Source organism: Lagopus muta, chromosome 1 (assembly GCF_023343835.1).
Source record: "Lagopus muta isolate bLagMut1 chromosome 1, bLagMut1 primary, whole genome shotgun sequence".
In the NCBI taxonomy this organism is placed as follows: Eukaryota; Metazoa; Chordata; class Aves; order Galliformes; family Phasianidae; genus Lagopus; species Lagopus muta.
In genome coordinates, this window is record NC_064433.1 from 67,980,010 (window position 1) to 67,995,960 (window position 15,951).

Consider the following 15,951-nt stretch of genomic DNA (forward strand, 5'->3'; position numbering starts at 1 on the left):
CAAGGATGAAAGAAGGGAATTACATAATTGGTCAAAGGAATAGGACTTAAGATATCTGCAACCTGTTCGTAGTAGGTGCATATGGAAAAACAGAAACTCAGTTTTACAAAAAACAGGTTTGGTGGAATCAACATAGTACCAGTAAAAAGGTATATTTTGTCAAATGATTCCTTCAGAGCTTTCTTGGAAAGCTCTTGAGATTTCTACAGCCTTCTTGAATCTCTTCTAGGCAAACTTTTTGGTCTCCCATACCTACAGTACCATGATCTAATAGCTCCTACTTCAGAGGATGTTTAAAATCCTGAGGAAGTTTTCGTGGACGCCTTCAACATCCTCTAATTAATTAGTGAATGGAAGAGCAAATAACTAGCAGTTCACTTCTAATGCAGACAGAATGAGAAATGCATGTCATACAAAGTATTTCCATAATGGTTTCCCCACATTGGTATTTCTAGCATTCCAAACGTCAGTTCAAATAACCAATTGTCACTACTCAAAATACTGAAATGTCAACACTGATCATGTGTATTTCTGTCAAAAATTAATGTTTGTGTAAGGAGGCTCTTCTTTTCAGCTTGTCTACTGCTTTGCAGTTTGATATGGATTGAAGAGAGCAGCTAGTATATTTTCCTAAGCCCATGTTATCTATAGGGAAAAAGCCTGCCAGCTCGGGTAAATCATCAGCATAACACAATGCTCACACCACATAGCACTGGATACTATTGGCTTACACACCACATTCTGTGATTTTAAATGGCTATGACCACGCAGAAGAACTTCTAAAGGAAGTGCTTCACATCCAGGAGAGACAAAAATGCTGTTAGTTTTACTCAAAAGTGAATGTTTTATATTGAAACAAAAGACAAAAAATATTAGCAGCAGTTTTGGTAAGTCAGGTACGGCCTCTTGAAAGTGCTCTATCATATTATGTATTATGCATAGAAAGCAGGTAAATTGATTCACTGCACAAGCTCAATGTTTTTACAAATGGTAAATAAAGTTCAGAGGGTAATGAACTCCAACAGCACGTGATGCCTAGCTCCTTGTTACAGTTAATGCCACTTATTCTGCATTTCTTGGTTCCTTGGAAAGCAAAGGATTTGAACTCTTAGAGGCTATCATTCTGTCACTTGTGCATGATTGTCAAGTCTGATTTGCAATCTCAGCATATGACCCTTTGAGAGCATTGAGAATAACATAGGTTTTTCAATATACTGATTGGGTTTGGGAAGTTTGACTATAATATACTTCAAAGAGGAGTCAGCTAAACAAAAAGAAAACTAAGGGAGAGAATACAGAAAATAAATGGCCATTAGTGAGCAAGGGAATTAAGGAGGTAGAGATGTATAGATTTTAGAATCACAGAACCACAAACTCCTTTGAGTTGAAAGGAAACTCTAAAGGCCATCTAGTCCAACTCCCTTCAATGAACAGACACCAGAGCTAGATCAGGTTGCCCAGTGCCTGATCCAGCCTCACCTTGAAAGTCTATAAGGGATGGGGCATTCACCACATCAGTGGGCAACCTGTTCCAGTGCCTCACCACCCTCACCGTAAAACACTTTCCCCTTCTATCTAACCTAATTCTACCCTCTTTGAGCTTCAAATCATTTCCCCTTTCTCTGTCACCACAGACCCTGCTAAAGAGTCAGTCCCCTTCTTTTCCGTAACTCTCCTTTAGATACTGAAAGGCTCTATCAGGTCACTTTGCAGCCTTCTCTTCTCCAGGCTGAACAGCCCAGCTCTTCAGCCTGTCCTCGTAGGAGAGATGCTCCATTCCATGGATCATTTTTGTGGCCCTTCTCTGGACACACTCCAACAGGTCCATGTCTCTCCTGTACTGAGGACTCCACATCTGGATGCAGTACTCCAGGTGAAGCCTCACCAGCAAAGAGATGAGGGGCAGATTACCACCCTAAACCTTCTGGCCATGCTCCTTTTGATGCAGCCCAGGATACAGTTGGCTTTATGGGCTGTCAGGGTACGTTGTTGGCTCATTTCTAGCTTCCTATCCACCAGTAGCCCCAGGTCTTTTTCAGCAGGGCTGCACTCGATCCTCTCATCTCCCAGCTTGTATTGATAATGGAGGTCGCCTTGACTCAGGTGCAAGATCTTGCATTTGGATTTGTTGAATCTCAAGCTATTGGGAATAGGTGAACGGTTGGACTGGGTGATCTTTTAGGTCTTTTCCAACCTTAGTGATTCTATGATTCTATGATTCTATGATTCTAGGTCCCTCTGAATGGCATTTTGTCCCTCTGGTGTGTTGATCGCAACCCACAGCTTGGTGTTTCCAGCAACCAGCACCAGTCATTTGCTGACGGTGTATTCAACCCCACTGTCAGTGTCACTGACAAAGATATTAAAGAGTGTATGTACCAGCACTGACCCAGTGATGAGTGAGGGACACCACACATCACTGATCTCCCTCCAGACATTAAGCCATTGACCACCACTCTCTGGACTTGATCCTGCAGCCTGTTCTTCAGCCACTGAACAGCCCATCCATCAAATCCATATCTTTCCAATTTGGAGGATGCTATGGGTTACTGTATCAAAGGCCTTACTGAAGTTGAGATAGATGACATCAGTTGCCCTTCTATTGTCCACTGATGCAGTGACACCATCATAAAAGACCACCAGGTGGATCAAGCAGGATTTGCCCTTGGTGAAACCATGCTGATTCTCCCGTATCACCTCCCTGTTTTCCGTGTGCCTTAGCACAGCTTCCAGGAGGATCTGCTCCATGGTCTTCCCCAGCAGATGTGAGACTGCCAGGTCAGTAGTTCCTGGGGTCATCCTTTTTACTCTTTTTAAAAATGGGTGTGATGTTACCCTTTTTTTCCAGTCAACGGGGATCTCACCTGATTGCCATGACTTTTTAAGTGTGATTGAGAGTGCCTTATACTGACTGATCCACAGCTTTCTTTTCTTCCTTAATTTAGTCTCTTCCATTTTACTTTATTCCCATTTGGCTGTGTATCTCTCTCACTCCTTCTCTCACCTTCCTTTTAGCTGACATGCCCTTTTCTCACTCCTATCTTCTGTTTGTGCTCCCTCTTAAAAATATCTCTTGGGGCTACTGCAGCATTTCTGCTGTGAAAGCATTCACTGTGACTATATGTTTGTCCCGTCCTCTGCCCTGTGTCTGCTTTATTCACTCAGGCTCTAAATTTTCCAAATTTGTTTAAGCTCTAGCACAGTCTGGCCCTATTCTTGACTGGTGCTGAAATATAAAAAAAACATATGTATATGAAAGTACCATCAAGAACAGCAACAACTATTTCACTGCCTTGATACTTCAAGGATGTAAAGCTTAGCCAAGCATGCAAGCATTGCTATGTTTGAAAATATACACTGCTTTAAATGCAAGGATCACCCTTCTCATTTCCATTAACTCCTAAATTATTTCAGAATAGCACAGAGCAACTTCAAATCTAAGTACATGGATTTGAATAATAAATCAGACTCATTAAATGCATAGTATGCATACTATATACAGGAGGGTATAGAAGAGCAGGAGGTATATTTGAACAGCTATTTAGCATTTATATCTTGAATTCCTATTGGTTTACAGCCAAAAACACAATGCAGTATCAGCCTCTAGAGAGCTCGTGCTGGATCAAATCTGTAAGATGTCATGAATACCAGAAAAGAAAAACAGTGCCTACAATATGGTCTGTGGCTGATTTTTCCACAGAGTGAAAAACAGTAAGAGCAATACTGGGAGGCCCTTAACTCACTACAGTAGGTACGAAAGACAATGAGCATCTTTACACAGCATTCAGAGTTGGGCCAATAATTCATTACAGTATCCCTGATGGCACAGGAGAGATATGCATAACAAATTCAAAGTATGGTGCACTAAAAACAGAGTCCATTTGTTGTATGCACGTGCAAATGCAAGATTTTTCCAGTACATTCTGGCTTAATATTCTTCCCAGATCTTTCTCACCTGATGTTTCAGTCAACTGGATGCTAGAGGCTTTAAAAAACACACCAGTTCTTTTATTTGGTGTAATCCTGATATACCCGGAGCAGACAGTACGAACAGAACATTGGTTCACTTCCAATGCTATTGAGTGATTGAGTGTGAAAGCCCTCTTTGCGTATTTTCACTCTGATTTTTTTTTTTGAATGTACTACTTTCCAGTGTGTTTTCCCAGTCGTGCGTGTAGCTTTCCCATCTTGTCAGCACTGCCCGTCAGGAGCTGAGCCACAGGCTGTTTGCCGCACTTTCTCTCACACAGGTGTGGAAAGGTTTTTGATCTAGCTCAGAAATTCCCTGCTCCCCCTGGCAAGCTGGCTGCCTGTCATGCTGCTGCAGGATCTTTCAAACAGCTGCTCTTTCCAAGACACACTTTGTTGCATCTCCAGCTTCGTTATTTCTTACACACTTCTCTTCGCCCCTTACTTTCATCCCTTCCATACCAAAAGGCACTGGCAATGGAGCCATGCAGAAAAAACTACTGCACTATTTCAGATTCTGGTTCACTGAGGAATTATCTGCATGTCCTAGTTTATCATTTAGTCAGGAACATGCAACTGTATCTGTCTTTGAAGATATTCAAGCACTGTGTGCAAATGCTATGAGCAACTTGGACATAACTTCTTGATTACTTACCAATTTATATATTTTAATTATTATCTTTTTTGTTTAAAAAGTATTTATGTTCTGATCATGGACACTTAAATTTGGGACCTATTACATGCAGGATAGCTTCTGCACCACATTCTAAGTTCAATCACAAATTTTGGCAACATCTGGGAATTTGCTAGTGTTCCTAAGTGTTGGGAGAATTATTTGCTTTCATTGTTAATGAGTTCATCCCATTGCATCCAGATAATCAATCTGTTTACTAGTGTAACCTACCTCAGCAGAAGCAAAGCAGTGCACGGAATTGAATACTTAGCAAAATTTTATAATCTTTCCAAATCAAACCAAAATCAAAGCTTCAGAAATATTTAAAGAACAGTCAGTATCTTTCTGTCAGAAGGTAAGTCAGCTATAAAACTAAGATAGAGTATGAAGAGACTTCACCATAGTTTGTGGAGTATAAGGATGAAATAGGTCTCAATTTGTGCACAGGAACTCAACAGGGGCCTGCAGCAAATCATACATGGCTCTAATTAACTCTGAGCTTAGGATACACTGAAACTCCATAGTGATTTCACACCCTCCACCATTTCCTCACATACTTGTTTCCATTTGGACTGCTCTGATGAACAGGACTACAGCTTCTTTAATGGAGTGAATCTATCTTGTAGTTCAGACACAGCCACAAGTGCCTAAGATGATACCGTGGTGTTAACAACTCCATTTTCCTAACTATAGAAGGAAGACTGCAGCCTCAGGTTTGTGACAATTATGATACTTAACAACAAAACCTCCTTTTGCACATTTTTCTGGATAGACTGCTTACTCTCACATCTAATCCTAATCTTTCACCTAACACTGTTTTCATGATTATATAGTTACTGCTTACCCTCATAGTTGAACAGAAGGCAGACTGCACTTAAATTAAGTTTATACCAGTGTAGCTTTACTAGTCTTAATTGTGCCAAATCACCAACGTACAAGAAATACAAGGTCAAGCCTAAGTGAGATTTTTTTACCTTTATCAGGTGTTGTCAGCTGTTGCGTGTTCCCTCCAGTCGAATTAAAAAGTTCTTCCATTCCAAAGGAATGAAGAAAAGCAAACGCAAGGTGTTCTTCACGCTGACTGCTAGAGCAAGGGAGAATCTCTGAAGCCAAAGTGCAGCAATTTTTGTGTGTTATACACACTTTTATAAGGTTTCACACTTCTAACAGGGTACAATGAGATTCAAAATGCTTTCTCAAGCTTTTTCTTTCCTGGATACACTCTGCATCTTATATTCCAGTTCATCAATTGAACTTTTTATTCAAAATGCATCATATGAACACATAAACAAATGAGCTTCTATTACAGCCAGGTCATGCTGTGTGCAGCAGTTTTAGGAAACAAATTCCAAGATCACACTATGTTTGTCCAGATAAAACTTACCCTGCCTGAAAGGTTTTCTTATTCCATTATCTAAAAGCACATGAACTAATTTCCTTAAAATTTATATACATTCCTCTACTTTACAATCATATTAGGATTCCAATTTTGAAAGACAAATAAGACTACTCTGTTTCAGTGAATGGGATGCCTGTACTCAAGGTAGCTATGGCAAGTATACTGAAAGCAATGGAGTAATTTAACTTGTTACATCATCATGAAAGAGCTTTCATAGCTGAGATGAGAAATGCTGTATTTCATAAAGTCTGGAACGGTGCTGGCAACACATAATTATTTAAAGTCACCCTTTCACATTGATCTAAATATGAATAGATTATTGTGCTTCTGCAGAAAAAGCACCTCTGTCCTCTATAGCACATTGCAGAAATTCACAGAAGTCACAATAACCTTCTGCTCAGAGTCTCACTAGGCACCAGCACACAGGAATAAAGTTCAGAAACCCAAACTGCAGACCTCTCCTGCACTGGACAGTGAGCATGCTTCCTCCCACGGAATCCTAAGACATTATTCTATGCTGTGGAATCCTACCAAACTAAGAAAATAGGTAAGGAGTAAAAACATATCATGGAAAGTAGGAGAGAAAAAAAATTGAACAAAGGTTAATCTATAGTCCTCAGAGGACTGTGTAGGTTTGATATCGGCTTACCCTAGCACTCCTATGCTGCAACTACAGAATTTACAAGAGTTTAAACACATAACCAAGTTTACAAGTTACCATAAGCACAAACACAGTAAGTACATTCAGCCCATCACAAATGTGAGACAATTTGATTTTGCACGCTTCTCTGTCCTCTGGGACTAGACCGTTGCACTTGTGCAGAAAGAGACACAGCTTGAGACTGTAGCACTGTAATTAGCTAAATCACTATAGATTGACTTTATGTGTCAAAATCCCCAGCTCTGGTAAGAACATAAGTCTAATGGGATATGCAGTTCTTTGTCAAATATTTTGTTTCCTTGCTTTAAACAGGCTTGAAAATGATGGTAACAACCATGCAAAAAGCTTTTCTACCTCTTGACCAGACCATCAGAATTTCCAGACTCCTATAGTCTGGTTGTTCTTCCCCTCTTCTTGTCCTCACTTAACATTACCACTCCTAATTGCATCTGCCTTTTTAGCATACTCAGCACTAGCTTTATAAAAATATTGGCAGTGACCAATTAGCAGATGTAAGACCATTAATATAACTATACTTTTGATAGACATCCAAGGCATAGAACTTAAAAAGGCAGAAGTCTTCCTAGCCGCAGAACTCCTGAAGTATCTGGCTTATAAGCAAATTGCACTTTGTACATTAGAGACTTGCTCTCTAGGGCAGTGGTGGCCTTCTGTATCACTTCAGCTGAGAATTTTGGTTGGAGAGGCAGTTTGTAGCACGTGCTCTTAAACACAATGTCTTTAACAGCTGTAATGCAATTAGGACATCCTGATCATTCTGAACCTCAGGGTCATTAACGGCATATAACTAAACTTCATACATTTTGATACATTGAGGCCCATTTCAGATTTTTAACCAACTTTAATATCATTAAGACTTTAAGGATGTGCCCTGAGACTTTGCTGGACTGGGCCTTTTGGCTTATCACCAAATGAAGGGAAAACATGCTGTAAGCCACTCACCTGACTCAGTCACAGCTGCAGCATATGATACTAATCTTCACATTTATTAAACACATGCTCCCTCTGGAGCTGGAGATGATACAGTAACAGCTGTTTTATTCTGGTTTCTCTTTAAGACATGAGGAAACACAAATGTTTTTCTGGTGTAATTCACAGTTTGCACAACAACGCTGGTAATTAAGATGACTAAGATAAACAACTGCTAAGTTGCCCATATCCTTCACCATCCATTTTCCCTCCCTGTTGTTGCCATCATTACTGTAAGTAAACTAGTACTGAAATCTGAGGGAAATTAAATTTTACACAAAAATAAATGAGCTAAGTTGTACTGGGCATAGTCTCCTCCCAAAAGATGCAGAGACTAACATAAGAAATCAGAAGGCCTGTAACGGAGGTAGTGAAATAGAGCAAATACTAAGAAACCAGGGTTTGTCTTCACTTTAATGTCAGCTTGGCCTCTTGTTGATATAAAATACGTATTTCTCTGCAGATCATTAATCCTTCTTGTCTGCAGGAAATAATGAGAAGACTTCTAGATGGCAAGCAAACATGTCCTCTGGGACACAAAGACGCTATTAAAAACCCCTACCATGAACTCCAGTGTGGCTTTTAACCACAGCTTGTGGGTAGGCATGCAGTGGTGAAATACACCCTGCAAATCATGGAGCAGGCCCAGGGCATCTCTCTCCAGCATCTGACAATCAGGAAGAGAATGCCTGATACTGGAAGATACTACTTCCTCAGCTGTTAGCGCATGTCAGCAGCAGTAGCCTTGCTGAGGGTGGAGGAAGGTGAACTGCTTCACAGGCAGGGCATTCACTGCTTAGGTTGGTGCTGCTCCTTTCACTCTGAACTCATCCCAATCCCAAGGGCATCCTAAGCACCTTGCGATGCTTCTTCCCTTATGCCAAGGCATTCGAAAACAGGAGAAAAAAAAGTGGTAGTGAGATGAATGAAGAACCTTGCGGCTGACTGTTTTATACTAGATAAGTCCTTGAAGAGACTGGGGGATTGTGTGCCTGCACATGCATTTTCCAGAGACAGAAGAGTAATCCCACTGTAATTAATAGATCTTATTGTACTCAAAGTCAACAAGCTTGCTAAAGTGCTTTGGCAAGTCAGCACATTTATGTTTGGATTGCAATGCTATGTGTTTATTATGCCTGCATCCACTTCAGCCTTGTTTACCAACAGAGGTATGGATACAATCTAGCACAAGGCACAAATCTAGCTAAATGTGTTGATGAAAGTATTTTGGTATTTCTGTGCTCCAGCATTTTTTGTAGAGGCACTTACAAGTGAGACAGATGAAAGTGCGTAAACACTGATATTAAAAAAGCCATTTGCTTTCTCACCACGCAATGTTTACTGTTTGCAGTTCAGTCACCTCTGTCAACTGAAATAGATCATTCCATCTCATTCCCTTCCTTCAGCACATTTACCCAATATATTTGTATGTGAGATCAGGACACTGCAATGTAATGCTTGCTTTTATTGTAAATTGGCACTTAGTTTTCAAAGGTTACAAAACTTCTGATCATAAACCACTTTGTGATCATGATTGGTCTATTTGGCGGTGAGTGGTTTTTTTCCAGTTCTCTAAATGATATGATATTACTTCAAATTAAATGGCCATGTCTTATTTTACATTTTCCCTGTAAAGAAGTTAGCACAAATGTTATTCCCCTGCATATTTATTAAGTGCATGAAGCATTCAACCTTCAAATCCATTTCCACAGTCCTTCCTGCTAACTAGAAATCTTCTTTGCAATAAAAACTCACCTATTTCCCTCAATAAATCTATTCTTTACACAAAAGTTTTGCCTTCAGAGCCTCATTTTTCATTTATTTCATTAGTTTCCATCTCAGATAACTAAATTCTCTTTTATTACAACTGGGAATTTTTATAATGTGCAAATTGAAATAATGATTGCATCGCAGTGTTCTGCAAGTGGTTTTCATTAAGCCTCCAGCTACTATTCCTTGCTCTGCTGGATATCTTTGTGACAGGGTTACTTTATGCTGGACAGAAATTTGAACAATTTTTGTTGAAACAGATAATAAAAGCTTGCTAGATCACAACCTTTAAAACACACTAGCTGATCGTGCTTAATTTCATGCTCTTGTCAAAATCAAAATACCTCAACTGCTTAAAACTTAACAGTCACGCTAAAAAGTGAACCTGTGAAGATATTGTGGAGTTTCATATTTCTAAAAATCGAAATTCTTCCTTGTCTTCATAGTTCTATGTAAACAGGCACACAGTGCCAGAAATACATTTACATTTCTGAAATGCTAGACTACAAAGCTTTGTAAACAGGGTGACTATATTCATACTCTATGTTCAAGTAGGATTTTCTGATTAATTTTAGTGACTCAAAACAGCTCGGAACAATTTGTTTGGCTTGTTGAAATTTACAGCATGCTTTCGTTGTTGATCACCAGACTCATCTTGCTACTTTGTCATTCTGTATTGCCTGTTGGTAAATGAGTTTGCTACAATATATTCCCATTGCTGCCAGGGTCACCAGAAGTCTGAATGAACACATAAAGAGCCCACTTAATTGCAAAGATTTATAGTTATGCTGTTTTCTTTTCTCCCTTTCCACTCAAACTCGTCTTCTGTGTCTGACATGTATAGAAAAGGCAGAGCTGCTTACTCTAGTTGAAATAAGCAGCAGGGATTCCTTAGTCCTACTACTAATGCATAGGCAACAGAGAAGCTGTTTTCTAGGCCACCCTACATAGGGTACGGAACCAAATAACGGTATGCCAACATAGTACCAGCCATCATCAGTCTGCAAGGAAGCCATGAGTTACATGACGGGCAAAGGGTGAGCTACCATACAATAAATAGATGAGCTTTTGAGTCTTGAAAGTAAGAAGCAGAAAATTGCCAGTTGAAAATCTCTTCTCTGCCTGTCCCAAGAGCCTGCTGTCTGATTCATGTATAATTTTGTCAAACTAAAGCCTTTTCCTCTACCTTGTTTATGGTTATGCTTTAAGTTTAGGTAGCAGTGGAATCAACAAATTCCAAACAACCAGATTTGGAGCTGAAAATTACTCCTCTGAAACAGTTTCTGCAACTCTAATTGAACACGATTGTTCTAAAGAACAAAATCAGACACTTACCAATGGAGCGATGAATGCAGGTGTGCTGGTTATCACTCAGAAAAAAGCCTTCTTTGCACTGACATTCATAGCTGCCCATAGTATTTACACAAATCTGCTGGCACCCTCCATTGTTATCCTGACACTCATCAACGTCTAGGAGAAAAGCAAAAAGAAACACAGCATAACAGACTTAGAACATGCATCTAGAAGAGAAGGGAATCCATAAAAAGACACACTGTAAATTAAGCTAATGAAAATTACCTGGACTCCAACACAATTAATCCAAATTGACTCATCTGCTTCTTTTTCCTGCATTGCAGGTTTAAAGTTAACATTTAAAAAAAAAACAACAATGAAAACAACAGTGTAGAGGAGGAGTCCAGCTAAGACTCCATGCACTCCGAGCTACAAATTGATTTCCAATGCACAGTGAATGTTAACATCCTAAAAAGGCTACGACCCCATCTGCCAAGTGTGGTGTTGCACACTGTCATTCCCACTTCACTTGGAAAGACATACTTCAGGCCTACAGTAATTTCTAGCAGGGGTAGCAGGCAAACACAAAGGGCATTACTGGGTGAAAAGAGTCTTTATAGAGTTCTGGTCTTGAACAGAACAGCATGTTTCAATTACTGGAGTCATAACCCCCTACTTTGTCAGTTTGTTTAATGTTGTTTAATGAAAAGAAGGCTTCTTAAATCTAAATGTTCCATGTCCATATTGTCATTTTAATAGGCAAATATATAAAACCACAAAGGCAGCATTAGCTACTGGCTGTTTTGAGGGTCCCTTGAGCATAAAAGTTTTTATGCTGTTGTGTTTAACAGAGACATATGTTTCAGCATTGGGAAAACATTGACACTTACATGATATCTGACTCACATTCAACCTTGCAACTCCTGTTTTGCTCATAAAAGACACATCACATCCATTTTCAATTTTCTCTTTGGATAAAAGCAACTTGCCACCTGAGAAGTCCATGTTTTTATTTTTATTTTTTAATGGAGACTCTCCCACCAGTTAGTTATTCCACCAGATGTGCCAATATGTCAGCAAATGTGTTGGTGTATGTTTTGTTTTTATTTTTGGAGAGGGGGAGGAGGAAAAGGAATACAGCGAAGCTGAATAAACGATCCACAACAGTGAAAACCTCAGAAGAGCTGGCAGAGCTCCTGCAGAAATTAATTCCTGAGGACTGGCCACAGTACATCAAGGTAAAACCAAGCTGCTTCTGCTAGTACTCTTCCAGGCAAGGTCAGGAAGTACAAGGGCAGGAGAAACTCTTGCTGGTAGCTAATACAGGAACATAAACTAGCTCGGGCAACTTGCTCAGCTAAAATTACTATTGCTGTTTGTGCTGGTGGGCTGCTTACACCTCGTGTAGATGACAGGAACTGTAGCTCTTTTTCAAAAACAGAGAAAGCTCTAGGGTAATTAAAGCACTACCAAGAAAAGGAAACATGAAGACAATGCTTTCACATTGAGAAGAAAACTATACATAAGACAACTTTCTGAGACTTCATCTGCGAATTAGCAGGCAGTGCTACCCCATAAATGACAACTCAAACTAGTTTCTTTCAAAGAGCACACTGAAATCTAGATTCTCCAGAAGATTAGCTAAATACTTACTTTCTTAAAAGAAAAAGTCTCAGTTGATATATGTACAAATCCCAAAATTTTACTACAAAGCATGCTACATTCCAAGCATTCTGTTTACAGTATCACAAAGCAACTTGAATTATTGTCTTCCAGCTCTGATGAATAATCTGAAACAAATGCAATGATTTATAAACATTATTTTCTGTTCTTGATTGTAAAGGCTAGTGATTTACCACTTCCATGGAGAGAGAGCTTAATTTACCACCAATCCTCAAACCCATATGCTGGAATAAATGTTAAATTCAAGTAAAACTCTTTAAAAATCCTTTATGAAGAATTTCTTCCAATTGTTTTCACTTACTTGCCTCAAAATTATTTTAATGAAGGGAAGGAGCTGAAGAAAGAGAGCAGCTGGGATCTAGGATTACCGTATCGGTAACTCCATAATACATGACTTCCATTAAATCTTGGCCAGGTGGTGGTGCAGGATTAGCACCTTCTTTTCTTAGGTCTTACACTAGGAACAGGCTTTCTGGAGCACTCTGTATTACTTCAGTCTTAAAAGGCAATACTGTATAATATCAACCATACCAAGCAATATACTGGCCATAGCTACCTGAAAAATATTTATTGAACTATATTCTAGGTAAACTTTCTTCCAAATAATATCATTATTAACATCAGCCCTCTACTAGTCCAGTTTAGAGAATGGGGTAAAAAATCTTCTAAAGTTAGGAAAGAAGCTCTCTTGACTCCAAAGAGCTCAAACTTTGATAGATTAGGCAGAATAATCCCTTCGTGTATCTGAAATTCTTCAATGCTCAAAAATGAAGTAGCTGCCAAAGAGGCTTTTTCTTTCTTCCATTGTTTGTGCAACTCTTGTTCAATGCAGCTGAACTTACCCAGCAGAACATGTAAACACCGGTAATGCAGCATATGTGAGATTACATTTTGGACAAGACTTTCTAGCAATTTAAGTTCCCCATAAACATCAAAATAAGAAGTCAACTTTTTTTTCAATAAAACTCTTTTGGCTTCAGTTTTGTTAGGCTCTAGATGTCAAATCAGGCTGTTGACTGTTTTGGAAAACAGAGTGGATCCTCAGCAGCTTTAGTTGTTGTCACTTTGTCTGAGACTTTACACCTGCTGGAGACCTGCATCCAAAGGCCTAACACTAATACAAGCAAAAAGTCATTTCTGACAACGCAGAATCTTTTCCTCTTGATCATCCGCTTTAAATCCCAACAAAACTCCATTTAAAAATTTTTAAATTGAGTATGAATACACAGCTCACATTTCTTATTACTCCTTAAAAAAACATGGTTTTCAGAGCAGACATCTTTTCTTTGGCAACCTTTTGCATAAGATTAGCTGACACTGCTCATCTTACTGAGAACCAGTACCTGGAGGACAGCAGCCTTGAGGCAGTGAATGCAGTTCTCTCTTCTCTTAAACTGATATCTGGAAAATCAAATTCATTTCCTAGGCTCTTTATCAGACCTAAGTTCTCTCATCTAGGTTGGCCTCACCACCTGACAGTGCACTGGCTCCCAGAATTCATTATGCACCACTTATGGGATAGCTGGATCTCAGAATGCTACTGATGACCCCAAAGAGGAAGCTGGAACAAGTTTTCTGCAAGCTACCTTAATCCAGACTCACAAAAAGACGAAGAAAGGTTCTCACTTGAGCTGAGCTCAGATGGTTATCCTACATAATCTGCCCCAGCTCTCATCCTCAAATAGAGGAAAAAACTAGGAGAAAGTAAATACATGTCCTTAAGCACTATTCTCTCTTTAACACTCTTCTCAAAGAACCATCCCATTATTGTGTCTGTCAAATACATTGATGGTACTTGATGGACGCATCTAGAAAACAGAAGCTCAATTTCTATAGCCTTTAGCTACTTCTTATCCACACAAATACATAACTAGAATGGCAATCAGCACAGAAGCTAGAATTAAATATACAGGGCTTAAACAAGAGTGTATCCAGGGAGACCTGGACTCCAAATTGGCCAGTCATCACCAAGGACAATAAGGAGTAAGGGTAAGGTTAGCTCAGGGAGAGGCTGGGAAAGGAGTATTATCTTTCAAATGGGAGAGATGAAGTATGTATATATACAAATGTATATGTGTATGTATAGATAGATAGATAGATAGATCAGAAGCATGATGCTAATTAACACATACCTGAATTTGCATAAGACCTCTAGGTTTTTGGCCCACCGCCTTCAAATAATCAAACTTGTGTTGTGTATCTTAGTCATATGAGAACAGTAGTGTGGAACACTATCAAAGAGTAGGAAACATTACAGCTGATAAACACGGGTGCTTTATTTATTAAATAAACAAATACTTTCAGTTTCTCATCTAATTTATCTGATGAACTTTTCAAACTAGCTCCACTGGTATTTCACCCTGATCTGGCTCCAAGCTTCCCTCAGTATTTGGCCTAAAGAAGCTATTTGGACCAAATGTCCTCTCTGGATATGCGGGACAAAGGTCTGCTAAGGGTACCTGAAACCAAAACCACAAGCAGGAAGATACAGAAGTGGTAACGTTATATAGAGTAAATGACAAGAACAGGACGTCCACTGCCCAATTCCTTCCATGATCTTCTTCCCCTCTTCTGACATTTCTCTTTAATGTCTGAATTCTCAAGCACTCAAGCCCCTCAGAAATCTGAGTTTAATCTTTGAAGGCTCCAAAGCATTTAGGAACAATGGCATAATTCACTTACCATTGCATTTTTTGGAGACTTCTGAAAATAGGACTCATGAGCCAGGGAGCCAATCCTATGAATTTTACATGATTCTTTGAAATATTTCAGTAAGCAGAACACTGCAATAGAGAGATGAACTACTGATAGCACTATTCTCAGACTTTTCTCAAAAGTTAGCAATCAAATACCATTAAGGATATATGTATTTGTAAGAGAAATTACTAGCAATGTCAAGTTCAGAAAACATGAAGATCTAATTTTGAAAGTTTAAAATCATTATAATATGAATATTTGTAATCAGCAAGCAGACTGAAAATCTCATAAAAATCACATTCCTTCATTTACCGTAGTCATAGTTATTCCTATACATTTAACCCAACATCCTATCTCTAATGCTGCCCTATAGTGGACACATAGGAAAGTATACAGATGGGACACACCTATAGCTTACATGCCTTCCTGTTTTCAGCGATCACATACCTACTGATGTTCCTAAACCACTAGCTGGTCATTGCTTCTGACAGACCTTTCCTCTGTGAATGCTTCTAAACCCTTCTGTACCCAACATGCTGGGGCAAATACTCCTGCAATTTAACTGAGTTACATACAGTACATTTTTTGCTTCAAACTTGATGTTTTACGGCCTGGTTGCAAGCGTGTCCCCTAATGCCATTATGGTGAGAAATAGTTAATCATTCCCTACTTGCCTTTTCTGTATCTTTCTTAATCTTACAGATTCTCCTTGACCTTCTGGTGTCTACCTCATCGATCTTAAGCTATAGCTACACAAAAATATTACTGCAGAGATCATTCACATTACTTCAGTATATTACATATAAAACTACCCAT

The 15,951-nt window shown here is 39.2% G+C and overlaps 1 protein-coding gene across 4 annotated transcripts in view; it reads right to left on the reverse strand.

Moving 5' to 3' along the window:
* SCUBE1 (signal peptide, CUB domain and EGF like domain containing 1) overlaps nucleotides 1-15,951 on the reverse strand; it is a 201,027-nt gene that overhangs the window by 137,477 nt on the left and 47,599 nt on the right. For all 4 annotated transcript variants that reach the window (XM_048964163.1, XM_048964156.1, XM_048964148.1 and 1 more), the window contains exon 4: nucleotides 10,798-10,932. In XM_048964163.1, the coding sequence (XP_048820120.1) occupies nucleotides 10,798-10,932 (135 nt within the window). The remainder of the gene's footprint in view (nucleotides 1-10,797; nucleotides 10,933-15,951) is intronic.